This window comes from Chaetura pelagica, unplaced genomic scaffold (assembly GCF_000747805.2).
Source record: "Chaetura pelagica isolate M959 unplaced genomic scaffold, ChaPel_1.0 scaffold11, whole genome shotgun sequence".
NCBI lineage: Eukaryota > Metazoa > Chordata > Aves > Apodiformes > Apodidae > Chaetura > Chaetura pelagica.
Genome location: NW_009952694.1, coordinates 338383 through 356041, shown reverse-complemented (window position 1 = coordinate 356041; position 17659 = coordinate 338383). Strand labels below are relative to the sequence as shown.

The window sequence follows — 17659 nt, the reverse complement described above, 5'->3', positions numbered from 1 at the left end:
ATGCAGTAGGAGTGATCCCACTATTTGTTAAACCTAAGTCTTCAGTATAATTTAATAACTTTTTAAGGTCTATATGTAGAGGGAATATATTATATATTTATTTGGAGGAGGGAGAAAAAAGGTGAGGGAATGGTTTTAGCTGTAGGAAACCTGAAGAATTTTATCTACACCAGTTCACTACTACTAAATAACAAAACCTCCCAGCAAATTATGGAAAGAATGCATACCAATTCTTGTTCAGGGAAGTTACACACCTCTCTGGCACTTCACTTTCATCCAGGTTAATTTTAATCCATTTTCATGACACGTAATACAAGTAAGAAGTACTGGAGCAGTAAGTAATAGTTGCATTGCATGACCAAGCTGAGCTGCTAAACAGCAACTTTCTTTAAAAGCATTATGTATATGATATAACCTTTGGACTGCCAAAAAGAAGTATGTAGGTGCATGTGATTGGAATATTGAAGTAGGACTCAGGACTAGTAGTCCTGAGGCTTTTTGGGATGTGTCTGGTTTTACAGGATAAAGATCACTCCTCCATTGCCACACTAAGAAAGCCAACCTATGCAACTATGAGAAGGGGCTGGGCTAAGTTCAATGTGACTTTTTTGAAATGTAAAATTTGGTCCTGCTTGGTTTTCAAAAGGGGAGAAAGACACTAGCAGACAAACACAAAACACTACAAAGTTTGTAACTACAGTTTCAAATTCTTAGGGCAATTGAGCTACCTTTGGGTTTGTAACTATAGATAAAAATGTATGATACACTCATAGATAAAATATTTTGGATGCCTTTGAAGAAGGATATGCATGTCTCAGTGATGTGACCACGCTAAGGAGAAGAATGTGTTTGAATGTTGCTGAAAATTACTGAGATTTCTACATGGAGTAGTGTCATTAAACCATTTCCAAATGAAAAAGGTGAGACAAATAATCTACTGAGTCCCTGCAAGAAAATAATGTTTTTGCTGATCTCTTGATCTCTGAAGTTACAGAGAAATCATTGCCACTGTGGTTGATTTTTTTTTTTCTTTTTTTTTTTTTTTTTTTTTGTATTGTTGGGACACTGACCAAGCTTGGCTTTCTATGAGCCAGAGCCACCTCGCAAAGAGTAAGAACTAACAAATCATCCAACCAAAGAGAATGAGGAAGTCCCTCCAATGACTGTCAGTAAACAAGGGAGAGGAGGTTGTTTTGGCCCAGTATCTTTTATTTCATGTCTGAAGAACTCAGTTGTGGTAATTTTGAAGTTAGCTCATACATACCTACCTGTAAACTTTTTACTCTTGGGATTGCTTCAGTCAGCACACTGGACTAACCACTAAGCAATTCCTTTTTGGACTTTGTAATTTAAGTGAAAAGATAAATGCTGCACTTTTTTCAGCTCGTCATGGGGCTTTGTATGCACAGCAGTGTTGGCCTGTAACTGTGAACGACAGCAGTGTTACTAAAACTATAGATAAGCACTTGAAAATGCTGTGTATGATTTTCAGTCAGCTCTGTGATGTAGCACAGCTAATACTGCATTTAAAATGTAATAATGTGAAACTGAGCCTCACCAAAAATACAGCAGGTTTTAAGGTTTATTTCTGAAATGTTGCTATACATGGTATTAATTACAGATTATTTTTTAAAGTTACCATATTAATGAAATGGGTTAAGTTTTAATACAATGATAAAATTATATATATGAAGATATCCGAGTGCTGTAACAATTCTTTGTTGTCATGTTGCCATCCAGGTAACGGTGTTTGTCTTATTTCTGGCCGAGTTGGGACAACTAAACACAAAGAGAGAGAACCATTATATTGCTAATCTTATTCACTCAAACTACTATCAAGTTCATACAGCAAGTATTTCTGTTCTATAAGCTGTGTTTGCTTCTTACAAGCAAAAATATGCTGGTAATAGAGTATTTAATGCATACCCTCACAGGAGAAGATTTGAGCTTCACATCTTAAGATGTGAATAAATTTCAGTCAGGTCATCAGCAGACATAGGCTCACTGAAGAGTTGTGAGCTGCTAAGTGTGGTTTGTCTCCTTCAAGTGCAACAAGAACAAATTCAGTTCTTAAAAATGTCATACTGAATAACAATTTCTTCTCATCTTAGTAGAAAGAGCATAGCTGATGTCAGCTCCTGAAGGGCTATTTATATGCTGACCACTGTGGATAATTATTATTTTGCATTTGTACTGGAGGAAGGCAGAGAGTAATGACAATGGTAACATTAACATCATTAAAATACTGATTTTTATTAAAAGTATTGACAACCTCAAGCTCCCGGTAGGCTGGTATTTATAAACAGCAAAATTTAAGACAAAGGTTTCAAGATCATAGTTGAATAGCAGTTTCTATGTCGTAGAAGTCACTAGAAGAGCCTAGAAAGACATCCTATTGGTGGAAAGTACCAAGGACTGCAGAATTTTCTCATTAGGATTTATATTAAGGCAATTATTACAAACTTGTTCACCTGCATTTCCCATGAACTCACATTGACAATACAGGCCTTCAAAAGTGAATTAAAAATAATTACTCCAAACATCCAAGTCAATAAAGACATAACAGTAACTTGTCTTAATCTTTCAATATATATATATTTTTTTAAACCCATGGAGAGATTTAAAGGTAAGTAAGTTAAAACACAATTACAGCAGTGATAAACGTTATCAAAGGTACCTGTTTTATAAACTGTGTAGCGTTAAAAAGTTCACTGCAGCCATAAAGGACATGTTTGCCTTGTTTACCCTAAAAAAGAAAAGACAGGAAAAAAATTAAGTGTTTCACAGAGTAGGAGAAGTGGCTTAAACCATGTATTAAAAAAAAAAGAAAAAAAGAAAAAATCTTTGTTTAAGTACTACAATTTTGACTGGGAAAAGAACAGTTGTTACAACAGAGAAAAAAATCTGTAATTAAGGGGAAAATGAGAGACCAGAGGCAGAAAGAGAGTAGAAAAAATGGCACATTTTACACATTTAAACTCCCTAGAATGCTAAGTTCTGTGAATGGGTTGGGGAAGGTAACAACCTTATTTGCGCAAACCCTATTCCTAAAATAATTGGGCACTGCTCTAAGCACAGTAACATATTTAGTGTGTCTGTTATGTTAGAGCCTGAAAATTTATATTTGTACTTCATTTCCACATAACAATGATGTTAAAATTAGCAATTTTTTGTAAAAGGATTCTGAAACAAAATGTTATGTTGATTTGAGTCGTATGCATAAAAAAACTAGTTAATGGTGAATAGTTTAATAGTATATGCTTGATGGTACAAAGGCTGCTAAAGTGCTATGTTAGCATTTTGGAAGTGAAAATTAGTTTATTTCCAGTGTTTGGTTCATAATCCCCATGGCTCCTTGAAGTTCAAGCTTGAGAAATCCTGGATCTTCCCACATTAGTTAGGTAAAACTTCCTTATTAAAGAGCAAAATAGGAACATAAGCCTTGACAAAATTATTTAATTTCACATATATTACCAATTGTGCTATTTCAGCAGAAAGTAATAAGCAGATTCAACCAGTCCTGACCTGTCAGTCACACATTAATTGAGGAAATTATAATCCTGGGTCAAGTCTGCACCTTAATTAACTTTGAGTGGTTTGCAGCAAAAACTATTCTCATCACTGCGCAGAATTTCTCCTTCCCATGTTTCAGGCTAATTTTCTAAATCTTGATACCCAAACCAGTCTTTTTATCTCAGCTGGTATTTTGACACCTTCTACTTGCCATAGTATGACTGAATTTGTTTCTGTCTAGTACCAACAAAAAATCTTAAATGATAAGAAATAATTCTGAAATGGGATTGCTGTCTTTCAGGCAGCCCTAAAACACACATTCATGTACACTCCCAGCCTGTCAATCATATTCTCCTAGAAGTAGAATTTTAAATAAAAGCACAGACTTCTTACAAGTTAATTACTTGGTTGATTCAGACAGAGAGATGTATCTCCAGATAATTAATGAAGCCAAGTAGAACCTGCTTAACTCAGTAATCTTCGATGTCCCTTGTTTTTAAGGGCTGAAAAACTATGCTGGATTTTATTTTTTTGTGGTAAATGATAATGTCTAGCACAGATAGACTGGAACAGATTACCAAGCAGTACCTTTCTAACCATCCAAAAAAAGGAAATGGCACGCTAAATTCTTTTGTACAAAGCAGAACACTAATCTTCTCTTAGAGGCTCCCTATGGCTTGCAATTTTGATGACACATTTTCAGCATATTAAACTGAACTTGGCCAAAATACATATTTTAAGGCACAATCTGTCTGATTGCCATTATAAATATTTGCTTTTTGACGATGTGAGATAGCCCATTCCAGCAAAGAACTGCAAATAATTGGATTTGAGGGTTCCTCTTAGTTCTCCTACAAAAAACCCCAGAATAGCAAAGTGGAATGAACACTGCTTCCTGTTTTAGAAAGCTTTAAAATACTTCTCTGTGCTTTCAGAGGCAAACTGGCAAAACAGATAGGGCTTAGAAAAATAACACAGTGAATAAAATCTTTGTGGAATCTGCTTGGAAGAACAGAGCTGTTGATTTTTCTCTTTTTTATTTTGGAGGAGGACTGATTGAATATTAGAATAATTAATAAGCTACATCTGTTGAAACAACAAATGCTGGAAGTGCACCATACAGAAAAGCACATTTTTCTGGATAAGCCTGTAAGAGTCACCTGGGAGAGGTACAAGTCTCCAGGGAGTGGGAGGTGGAATTAAGGCTTTAATTAACCTTCCTTATTTTTTCAAGAGCAAATGGCTAAGTGGAATAAAGGTGAGGGAGTCTTCTGCCTTGGGAGGTCATCTCCCACTGGCCAAGCACACAGTCTGACTGGAGAAACATACATACAGCGTCCTTCAGCTTGACAAATGATGATGAAGAAACCTTTTACCACGGATTCCAGAAGAAGAGAAACCGTGTCCAACTTCTGACTCTCTGTAAGACCTAACATTACCATTCCTGTAATTTTGAGTTCCTTCTGTCCTCTCCATCTGCTTATTAAATGACCTCCTTCTTGCCCTCTTATTCCTCAGAAGCTTCAGCTTCCTGCCACTCTGTATGAAGTGCTGTTTAACCTGTCATCATACAAGTGCTCTGTACATACACATAACATACATGCAACACAGCAAACCTCGGCTCTGTCAGTATGCAGCTACAAACCAGAGAAGTATTCTAGCTTCTAGGGGATACAGAATTCTATTTTAGAAGGAAGGAACAAACATACATCATAAAAACACATTGCTGGGAATCTTTTGAAGTGATTTGACACCTGAAGTGGATTTGGGTAAACTAAGGACCAAGCCAAAAGTTAGACAATGCACTCTGCTACAGGCAGATGCCCCACTGAATGCTGTAATTAGTTATCAAGACTAGCAGTAAGTGCTAAGCTGACCCTAAATAATTTACTTAACTTACACTTCTCTTCCTCTCCTTTCTCCTATCCAGACCAGCTCTGTTCCAAAATGGCTTCTAGAGCGGGAAAACAACCCAGCACGTGTTCTGACTTTCAGTTCTTCAAGATTTACCTGGGCATAAAACTCTCATGTGCTTGGCTTATGGAAGAAGTGTTTCTTCAGTGACTAATGCCCCATATTTATTTTCCTGTGCAAGAAGCCTCAATCCAGTCCACTGGATCATACCACAAACAAGGTTAAGATCAGGAAGGAAGACTGGTATGCTGCTGCTCTTCAGTAATTTCTTACCTACTTCAAAACTTCATCAAGGTTCCTTCTGTATTTTTTTTTTAAATTCCTATAAAGTGCTTGAATCCCACCCATGCACCCCAAGAACTGTAATGATGTAGTTACTTTTCTCCATCCACAGATTTTTGGTATACGTGTGTTCTGCCAGCTGGAATCACAGAAATTAAATCTGTTGCACCAGCAGTACACAGTTGGTTACATACTGTCTTCTTTGTGCACATGGTACCTCTTGTGAATTCTACGCAGAATCGAATAATGTGGCACATCAAGACTGAGCTTCCAGTAACTCATTAGCAAAAATCTCTATAAATATGGGTAAATAATAAATGCTCAAATATTGATTCCAATCTAATGTTTCCTTTGAGAGATAGCACAGTACTTGCATTATGCTGGCTTCAGAAACTACAGATATTACGCTAGGTAAGACAGTTGTAAAATAAGATACTGTTATCTGTAGGTCCTGAACTGACTTCATCCTGCTAAGTTGCATGTAAAAAAAGCACTGTAGTACCTCTCTTGTGAGATTTGTGAAAACTAGAGAATTCTGAGCAGTTCCTTCCTTTTAAGGCTATGATACACTACAGCTGCTTTATTTAACAACAGCAAATTAAAACTACTAACAGGATTCTAAAACAGTATGAGTGGCCACATTGACAGCATTTGATGTATCAGTAGAGAAGAGAGATTAATGCAGTTAGCTATGCTGGCTGACAGTTTTCAGCCATGTCAGAGTATGTTAAGACAAAGTAAAGTAGAATGCAGTTTATTTACTCAATTCAAAAGTGCAGTATGAGCAAAAATACCAGAAACAGTAACTCTTTGTTGGCCTGAATCAATAATCCAAATTTTCTACTGATTTTTTCTACAATTTTTCCCCATACTCTGTATATAATCAGGATGTTAAAGTTCATTTCATAGACTTAATCTTCTAAATACTAAGTGTTGTGGAAAACCTGCTAAAATTGGTTTATATCAGTAATTATAGAACATAACTGACAGAAGTGCACGTACCTTTATGTAGTCAATAAGATTTTGATATTCAATGTAGTTGCCTCCTCCAACTACAAACACTATTGCCTAAAAAGCAACACACACAAGCAGAGTATGCGTTCAAATTTTTAATGCTTCAGTGGTAAAATATATAACAAAACATTAAACCTACATCAAAAATCATCCTAATCATACTGCAGTCTAACTTTGTTAACATTCACTGTCCAAAATTCTTTGACTATACCATACAAATTTTATATAGACTTTGTTATAGTGCCAAGGCAAAGATTTTGCCTATGAAACCTGTAATAAGTAATACTTGCGTTGAAAAACACTGACAGTTACTAGCAATTATATAAAAGGAAAACATTCACTGTTTTCCTCTCCTCCTTTAATTGTAGAGACTGATTTAAAATGCTGTCACTTAAACCAGTGGTCAAAACTGCTGCTTAAGGCTGGACAAAGTATTAAATCTAGAAAATTCTAAAGATCTGGTATAAAACCGGCGGTTTAAAATTGCTGAGTATTCAACTATGATACTAAAAAATCCCTGTAATTACCTCTAGAAGAATTTTCTAGATATTTTTTCTCCAGTATTAATGTTTACATGGTCCATTGAAGACGAAAAGACTTCTTCAGAATATCAGCTAATTACAATTAATACTAGATGTAATTAGCTTAAGTGTTTTATGCAAACAAGACCTTTTGTTTTCTTAATTATGATAATCAAAAATGATTGGTGCTTCAGGATTTGTTGGATTTTTTTAACACATGAACACTGAAAAATAATTTCTATACAACTTACCTCCTGGAATGGATTTTTGTTTCTTGGAACTGAGCTATAAAAAGAAACATAAACAAACTACAACTTAAATTTTATTAGACATTAATATAAATATGTAAAATAAGTGTATAATATACACATCATATTTATGGAATACTATGTAACAGTAGAGATATAAAATAGAACAATAATTGCCTTTTTGGATGTATTTTATTTAAATTTTGTTATGGAAAAATCGCTTATTCTACAGGAATGAATATGTGAGTAAATAGGAGTTTTACTTCATCAGTTTTAAAATTGCTGTGTAAATCATAAGCTTTATGACAACTCTTCTTTTAAAGCTTAAAAGCTCTAACAACAGAGCTGCTAGCTAAGAGCAAATGGAACGAGTAAAAAAAATCATGAGCATTAGCACAGTTCATGGTACTTAAAATGCTGCCAGAAGGAACGTTAACTAGGTAAGCCAGTCAGACTGCAGTGCCTGCATACATACTTATTGATGCTTCACAATCTCAAAAACTACTATAGGGCAACAGATACGTGTCCCACTGTCAGGTGTTACAGAAACACTAAGATTAAAATTATTTAAGGAAGAAGAGCTAAATTACAGTTTGGGTGGCACAAACTCTTCATCTCTACTTGCATACACAGCCCTTGCCATAGGGAGATATTATGGAGAGGGGAATAAAAGGGCAAAAGCAAAGAGAAACCTCTGAAGGGTAAGACTGCTCTCCTGCCCTTTGCTCACACACCATTACTACCTTGCTGACCTGTACTGGCCTGCAGATCCAGATAGTCAAATACATCACTAAAGTGCTGCATTTTTCCCTTCAACTTAATTTTTTTTCCTTATTTCAACAAGTCTTCTCTGAGTGACCAACAAAAATTGACTCAACACACATTGCAGTGCCTTTAAGAAGGAATGGCTATCTCTAAGATGTTGTTTTGACCTGCCATGGATACTACAGACTCCCCATAAATAGAACTGTTAGGCCAATTCTTTCACCTTTTGGGTATGACAAATCCACGTACATTTTGTGTCATCCTTTCAGAGGCAAAGGCTTGTTTACACTTGACACAGGCTTTACACAGGATATAAGCATACTGTTTTGCTAAGACTGAATTACAGTAATGCAGCTCCTAGTTAATTTAAAAAATAGGTAGAAATGTCAGTATTTCTGAAAATAGGAGCAGGTTTCAGAAAAAAATTAGTCACTGTTCAAAATAATTCCGTTTACTATTTTATTTTGTTTTTTTCAAACTAGTAACATTTTGTTATGCCAGATTACCTATTTTTTGGTCATCTACACAGATATTTGAAGGGAGAATGAGACAACCCCCTAAGTAGTTATACTAGAGTTTTGATGTAAAATATCCAAACAAACCCTAAACCAGAAATTAAAAGTTTTTCCCTATGACTATCATTATAGCTACACAGAATGACATATTTATTATCTGCTGTAGATGCCTGCCTTTACATTGTTTAAAGCGGCATAGAAAATACATAAGAATGAGTAAAAATGTTACATAAGAAAAGCCCATTGGCTTTGTCAAAATAAGTATTTGCAGTTTTGCACCAAATCCTCAAAAAAATGCTACAAAAGCAAAACGAAACAATGTAGGTTGAAATTACAATGAAACATAAAAGAATGCCATTTTTTTCTTTGATGTTTGCAAAATCTGCTTATCTGTGAAATTATACAGTCTGTAATAATACTTTCCAATAATACATATCTACTATCTGAAAATTGTTTCCTATTACTACGTAAGCTGTCAGAAATAAACTTTCAGTGCTTTAAGAACAGAGGAAATGGGGACAGATTTTACTGCAAATAACCAAAACTAAGTCTGGACCTACTTTATCCATATTTGTCCTGTATTAAAGCCCTACAATTAAATGAACTGATTTTTTCCCACAGCACAGATGAACATTATTTTTTAGTATGTTAATTTTAAGTCGCTTCCCTGTTTCTAGGATATTAGAGGTGAGACTATCAGCCACAGTTACTGGTCAAAGATAGAAAGCCAAACATATAAATTTATAAACTTCCAGTATAATTCCTCTTCCTCTCTTTGTTGGGAAAATAAACTATATCCAACTCTCCCTTGCATATGCACGATTCTAAAATTTGCACCTGCTAGCAAGAGCAAATGCAGTGTATTTTTACTGATTTTTTTTTTTCAAATTTATTAATGAATTACCGAAGAAGGTTTGTGTTCAAATTTAAACTGTTTACAAAGTGATAAAGAAATTTTATCTATCTGATGACTTCTTCATTTAGCAGTTAAAACCACAACAAAATTTCAAAGAAAACAAGCAGCATTAACTATAAAGAAATCTAACATTTATTATTGCTACACACCAGTGCACATTCTGTGACTGATCTGATGTACGTGTTGGCAACATGTTCAGTCACTGGAAGAAAGTTGTATTGGTTTTTTTTGCTGTGTTACAAAAATGCACTTGTTTGATCCAATTTTCCATTGTGGATTCCTTCAACACCAACTGTCTTGACTTAGAATTAATGATTAAAATTAATTATTTGTAGTGAGCAAGTAAAATAAAACTTGATTTCTTTAGTTAGCCTTTTCACAGAGTACAAGGAAAGAAGCAAAACTTGCAAACTCACCTGTCACTGCCTCGTAACATCTTGGGGTCAAAATACCGGTAGTCATCTGTCTCCTATTAAAAAGCATGTTTTTAACTCAAAAGATTGGAATTTTGGTTTATGAGTATCTGCTTGTATCTATTACATTAAACATAATCCAAACCAATGTAATTTCCCATTAAAAAATCAATTGTGGTGTCCACTAATATTCGTAGTATTTGTGCGTAACTAAACCACTACAGAATAAACAACAAGCTATGAAGGGTGCTATGGAGCTTTTTGTTTCTGGTTCACCTAGAATTGACTATTACACTCTTTTAAAAAAACGCACTGGTTGCATAATAAATCCCAACAGAAAGGCAGTATGCAGAAAGAAAAACTACAGTGCTATCAGCTTAAGAGGAACATCACATGGCTAGCTATGAGTGCTAAAATTTTCCAGATTACAGGGATCTGCTATTGATTTAATATTATAAAACAAAACACTTACACGGCAATGAATGCCAAATACAAGACAGATCAAAATTTGCTACTGTTATGTAACTTACTCTTTTCATTTCATGATTTATGACTACTATTAAACCAAATTTAAGCTCTTGAAGAAGAAATGAGTTCCAGAAGAATTTGAAAAGTCTGTCTAAAGTATAAAAAAGTTCTTCACACAAAACAATGAAGCACTTCCAATGTTTTTACTGGCAACAAGCAGGATTTTTGCCAATTATTAAGGATGAAAAACAAAACTTCTTAGTAACTCCTTTTGACAATTACTTGGCTTTCTTCTCTTTCTATACTACATTTTCACCAAAGTACTGTGAAGTTTAGTTTATGGCTAAACTGCATACAAGACTACAGTTGATTTCATCTGGGTGCCTACATGCAAGATCTCCATGTTTTGATGAGTCTGTACAGCAGAAATAATTCTTCTTGAGTAGTAGACAGAGTATCTGGGAAACCTATTGGAGATTGCAAAGCATAAACATCTCTCACACTACAGCATATTTAGTATACATGTGGTGGTTACACACACAGAAGAATCTACTTGATATTAAGGACTTTTATGTAATTACATAAAATAAACCCTTTATCCTGAAGTTTGGCTTTTTAAAACATTTAATTTAGATCTGTTTTCACACTGAACCTCTACAAAATGCTTTTATATTCTCCACCAGGAATTTCAACTACATTTGTAAAATCTGCCACCATTAATGATTTTGGCAGCCTTGTATGTGAAGGTGGTATCAAGATTTTTGAAGCAAAGACAGAGCTGGAAATGGACAGATATTGCTGGACTGAATCTGAGAGGTATTTGAGAAACTTTTAACTCAGATAGAGTTGCACCTTCCCTGCTTGTTGGAATGAATTTCAGATTAATACCAGAATTATAATCAGAGTTTACAAAAACTATATTACAAACATCTCATCCTGAATGTATTAAAGCTGTGGGTTTTTTCGCTGTGGGCTTGTGTAAGTAGACACAGAAGAAGTGGTAAAGTAATAGAAATCCGATAAGTTAGTTCGGTTTTTTTGTTGTTCCGAGAGTGCAGAGAAAGAAACTCTACTAGACTTTATTTGCTTTAAAAGAGAGCCAGTGTGCCAATAAAAACAACTGTATAGCGCTTTGCTTACACAGAACTGAATTTGTGGATTCCCTAAGTAATTCAGGAATAACATGAATACTATTGAAATTATAAACTTATTTCCAAGATTTCAGATTAGAATGGAATAAGTTTGGATTGAGGAAATCCCTCATTTTTAGAATATTTTCTTGTAATGCATGAAAGGTAATCATACAGTATATTTTAAGCCTGAAAGATCCCATAATCACTGAAAGGGAAGTTATTAACCAAAATACAATTGCATTCATATAAATCACAAATAAGATTTGTCTACCTCTTAAGACAATACAAATGTACATAGTGTATGGACAGACTTTGCAACTTTTTCATTAAAATACTACAGGTTTACTTACTCAAGAATCAAACCATTTTGTGGAAGACATTTAAAATATTTTCTGTAATTCTATAGTTAAGTAGTGGTCAGTTTCATTTTTATGGGTTAAAATTTGCATATTTATATATATACTTGACAATATGATTTTTTTTGTTGTTAGGAAGATTTAAGATTTTAATCAATCTCTATTTAGTGACATCAAAACAAAGCAACTATATTACTAGATTTATGAAATGAACATGACTTTATGAAAACATAATCCCAAAATCAACTGCTTAAAAAGCTGCTTTGGCCAATAAGTGTTACGATTAAAAAAACCCCAAGTAACTACTTTAAGGTCATCAATGTTTTCTAAAAAATACTTCAAGAAAAAATGTAACTATAATTAAACAATCTAGACAATTTAAAAGGATTAGTATTATTGCCTTATAAGAACTGTTCTATCTGTTCCTGCTTCTGAAAAACTTGGAATGCACAGGTGTAGACTCATTTGTCCTTTCTCATAGCTGTCCCTGTGAGACAAAAGTAGTAGCAGGGACAAGTAATAGACAAGGCGAATCATTCTGAAGAGGTTTCAACTAGCAATAATATTTCTCAATGTTGGTGGTGCAAGTTTTACATTTAATATATTTATTTTATTGTTGCACTTTATATTTAGAACATAATGTAAAGTGTTTGCATTCATTGTAATAATTGTTTAACTTCTGAATAATCTGTTCTAATTTTGTGTTACAACTTTTATTTGTATGTGTATTTCACACACTCATCACTGTGGTTACTAAGATTCAATGAACTATAAAAACCACAGAATCTTCAGCTTTTTCACCCCTACCTTTGTATTTTCCCTGCAGTGCAACAGTTTTCTATTCTGAGGAATACAAAAATACCTCAAACATCACAAGGTGAACAGAGGCCACAGTGGTGTTTTTCTACACACTGTTCTTTTCCAGATACAATTTCACTTCTGAAGGTACAGGAAGTCGAAATACATTCCACAGTGACTCTCTGGCTTGCTGCTGTTAGCTGAAACTTACTCAAAAAGTTGTTGTCAATTTCCCTGCAGGTTAAGGGAATTATCTTTTAGGGTCTGTCTGGTGTCCTACGACTTGGAAGAGTAGGACTCCCAGTTCTGGGCCATGAATTCCACACTCTGACATGGCACCAAAACATGAAACTACTGTCTGACGGACTGGTTCTAAGTGAGAAGATCAATGTTTTCACCAAATTATGGAAGTGCTTGTAGCTGTTTTCTGCTATGTAAATTGTGACAATATCAAGTCAGCAAAAATAACCTACAGGACTTGTAAATTTTTCCAAATCAATTTCTTCTAGCCTGAGGAAACCAGTGTTTCTTTAAAACAAATTGTTTCATTTTTCATCTACTTGTAAGTTATCTGTAGCTTTTAATTTCAGCTTTCTGTATTAAGTGCTCTGAGTGACCTCTACTGGTTGACTAGATGGAAAAGATGTACAGGTCTAATTTTAAGTCTTCCAAATAGGGGACAATCCACTGCCTCTGAAAACAGTGTTAACTTCTTTGTTCATTAAGAGAAAGCAAATTTTCTGCTAACAATCATGACATGTATTATCTATGAAGTACAGTTTAAGAAAAGACAGAGTAACTTGCATGTTGATATTTTAAATATTTTACCTTTATTTTCCTTTACATATAGTTTAATACCTGAAGGTGAAAGTGGACTAAGAAGAATGTGTTAAATCTACAGAAGAGTGAAAGATAACACAATTGTATCTGTCTGAGGCTGATGTCATTAAAATAGGAAGACTGATAGGATGTGGCAAACATACAAAACCTTTCAAATCACTGAATAGGTGATTTTTTCAGAACAATTTTGTGCAGCCCAGCATGGTTATATATGAGAGTACTACAGGAATGAAATAAATAGCAAGAAAGACTGCTTGACTATACACTACATCTAGAAGACAATGCCTTTTTTAGCTGTAAATTCTAGCAAATGTCTTGACTATCTAGGTAACACTTCAGTGGTCCAAGTTTGCAACTTACATAAGTCTGGGTAAATTTTAAGAGAAACAAGGGGAAAAGAGAACTATTCTGACACAAAACAAACTCTGCCTGCAAACTGAAAAGACTGCAGGAATACCTAACTATTTTCCTGTAAATAAGCAAAGCTTTAAAGACATGGGAAATAGTTTTCTCTAACATACCTCTCTGTAACCACTTTACTTCTGAAATTACACTCCTAAAAAAAAAAATTACCTTAATGCAATGAAAATTTCAGTCAGCAGTTTAACTTTTAGAAATTTAGGAGCAAAAGAAACTTGGCATAGCAAAAGACTAACAGAAGCTCAGAACAGAAAAAAACCCTCAAAAACATTTGTTCGAACAAGACACAAGAAATTGTAATTGCTTAGAAACTATTTTTATGCAAAATAAAAAATTTGAAATAGTTATTAAAATAGTTCTATTCTTGAGATACAGCATGATTAGATTTAACAGCATTATCGTGAAAAAAATTGCCACAGCATACCATGGCTTATTACATATCACATCCTCAAGATTTAATTCATTCCATCTCTTTCCATGTGAAGGCAGTTATACTCACAGGGTTTGACTTCATCTCCATAAGGTTGTCCAGTATACGTGTGACTGGTAGATTCTGTAAAATATAATGTGAAATTATTGGCATGCTGACATGCTTACTAAGAATTATTCACAGGCACACTTATTTATGGAATAGTTTAAAGACCATTTGAAATACTACTTTAAACAGTTTTTCTCTTATATTTTGTAAATTTTGAGCATTTTTATGCTCAAACAGAAAATGCAACCATAAGGAGCACCTAGCTATGAGATGTGCAAAGGAAGTGTGAAAATATTTAGGTACTACTCCTATACGCAGACATGTGATGATGTATTAATTCTTATTTTAAAAATACTTTGCAGTTTAAGGAAAGAATTTAAAGCTGATGACGATAATAAAAGGTGTGATTCTAAAAAAGTACTAACGTTATTATCAAAGAAAAAAGCAATCCTGACAACAAACTGGAAAGGAATAAACTGAGGAGATTCAAGATGATTTTTCCTTATTTAAGATGGGAACTGTTATTTTGGATAAAATGAAGCATTACACAGTCCAACCGCTTCAATTATAATAAACGCAGGGACAGTCTACATAGCAACAGAAATGGAAATGCATCTTGTTGACACAGTGTATCAAAAAAGGACATTCCAAAGGATGATCTACAAATAACACTAAAAACCACTTAGTAAAAATCCCCCATGTAAATCCTCAAATAACTAAATGACAAAAAAGAAAGTTAATTTTAATAGAAATACCACAGACCTACACCAAGTTTAAAAATATGAGGAAGAACACAATTTTTTTTTTGTTACCCTACAACACCTGGAGAAGGAATTAAGAGCCAGAAAAAATAAATCCTGAAAATACAGGCATTGTGGCTTCTGCATTAAAAAGATGCACATTAGAGGTGAGATATCCTCCTACTTAGTTCTGATAAATAAAAATTTAGTGTTTCTAAATAAAATTCTGGCTCTTCCAGTAAGAATTATGTTGAATGATCTTTTTCTAAGAAATCTTGACGTTAAAATATTACAGAATCAAGATTTTGAACTGTAAATATTTATTTATTGCCATCTGACAAAAGTGCATATTGGAGAAAATAATGTGTCCTTTACCAAGAAACAGGATTCTGGGAATCACAATTCAAAATTTCAGCTATGAGTTATACCAATGTATTTTTTTGTTGTTTTCTTTTGGGGAGTGTACATTGAAGTTTGCTGCAAGTTATGCTCGTAAATATTGCCTAAAGTTATGCGCATATTTGAAGGTAGCCATGTCATTATAAACACACTTTGACTTTCAAGCACATTTCAAGATTATGGTTGCTGTACATTTACTTATATGGGAAATAGAAATGCTTGACTTGCAACTGGACAATCACTCTGGATTAGATGCATTTAATACATGCTGTTCTAAGTAAAGACTGAGCGCTTCCTTTTGTTTATGAAGATCTAGTTTATTTTGAGTATTCCATAGTATAATGCTGAAATCAATCTTAGTAGCACATACTGGCATCTAATTCCTTAAAAATGGAGACAAAGACAATTTGAACATTATTTGTTACTTGTCTGAAAACTGGAAGCTACAGAGTGACAGATCTATCCACCAGCAGAATGTTTGATTTTTCTGTACAACTACTTTAATCAATATAACAGAGGTACTGAAATTTGCTTTTCTAATTGTTTACAATGCTCAAGTAGTATGACTTTTTTTAACTGGTTTTAAACTTACTTGTTGCTTCAATACCAAGTTCTTCACTCCTTCCATTACGAACTGTGATCCTGTATTCATAACACGTGAAAACAGACTGAAAAACAAAATAAAGATTATATGTAAAAGCTTATTTAATTTGCATTCTTAAGCTCTATGCTGACATCCAATTCCCATTAAACTTGATGGGACTTACTATGTACCAATTCACCCAATTTGTAATGAAAAACATTCTTCAACCACATGGCAACCAAGTGTTTGACAATACACCTATAATCTAGCAGTTAGATCTTCACCTATCAATAACAGTCTTGAGTTCTAGTCTTTAATTCATTGAACAGTTCATTTTACACCTTCAGCTAATGCAAGGATTTGAGTGCTCTTATTCACCAGAGTTAACAGAGATGCTCAGTGTCTCCAATGAAACAAGCTGTAATTTTTCCAAGAGAGACAGCATCTGAATTCTAACCGCACTGCAGCACAGTTTCCTTATGACAGTGACAGTGCATTTCTGAAAGTAAAGCTGGCAATGAGGATTCAAATCCTCTCAAGCATGGAACACCTTAATGAAAAAGTAGTGTGTTCTTGCATTCCTAATAGTCTCTAAACCATGGAGATAACCAGTTTTGAATACATGGGGCTGTTCTTCTGCCATTGACTAAATAAAGCTCAAAATTATGGCTGTCGTAGATCAATTTCCTGGTGCCAAACTAACATTGCAGTGCAGACAGCACTATATTAAGGTACTTTGTGTATTTAGTCACAGATCCCTTTATTTTGCTGGGTGTAAGTCCTATGCATTGTCAAGGGCAGGAGAGTGCTTGTAATTGTCTGTAACACAAAACTTTTTACAAGCAGGGAAATGTTTTTATTCTGGGCCTAATATAACACTAATTACACTTTTGGTACCGCTAAATTAAGCTAAAAGAACCCAAAGGCTTACAGAAAATTAATGAAAAGCATACCCCAAAGTTTTAGGTGTAGTGTTTCCATAGCTGGTTGGAGCTGAAGCCATCTTAGTGAAAGCCCTGTGAAAGCAGGGACAGAAATCAAATGCTTATCTTGTGGCACCTACTGTTGTAGAATGTTCCACTCTGATCATCTAAAAGTGAAAAAACTTCTGCTTCTCAAACTCTTTCAGGAAGTAACTGTTTATTACATCCATCCCTATTGTCTAGAAATACAAAAGTTAAGTAACTGAAAGGAATTACATATTATACATAAAAGACAAAGACTTTAGTTTTATATCATGTAAAATTAGAATAACTGACAGGCAGCATAGATCGCCATTCAGTATGAACCAAAAAAATCTGGAGTCTGAATCAGTGCAACCTTTAATTTAATTCAGTAAGTTG

At 34.2% G+C, this 17659-nt stretch overlaps 1 protein-coding gene across 2 annotated transcripts in view; it reads right to left on the bottom strand.

Annotated features, from left to right (window-relative positions):
* Positions 1 to 1755: 1755 nt before the first annotated feature.
* Positions 1756 to 17659, bottom strand: part of SCFD1 (sec1 family domain containing 1) — a 46174-nt gene continuing 30270 nt past the window's right edge. For both annotated transcript variants that reach the window (XM_009993842.1, XM_009993843.1), the window contains 8 exons: positions 17270 to 17332; positions 16326 to 16401; positions 14616 to 14669; positions 10105 to 10157; positions 7496 to 7529; positions 6712 to 6777; positions 2678 to 2746; positions 1756 to 1779 (listed from right to left, as the gene is read on the bottom strand). In XM_009993842.1, the coding sequence (XP_009992144.1) occupies positions 1756 to 1779; positions 2678 to 2746; positions 6712 to 6777; positions 7496 to 7529; positions 10105 to 10157; positions 14616 to 14669; positions 16326 to 16401; positions 17270 to 17332 (439 nt within the window). The remainder of the gene's footprint in view (positions 1780 to 2677; positions 2747 to 6711; positions 6778 to 7495; positions 7530 to 10104; positions 10158 to 14615; positions 14670 to 16325; positions 16402 to 17269; positions 17333 to 17659) is intronic.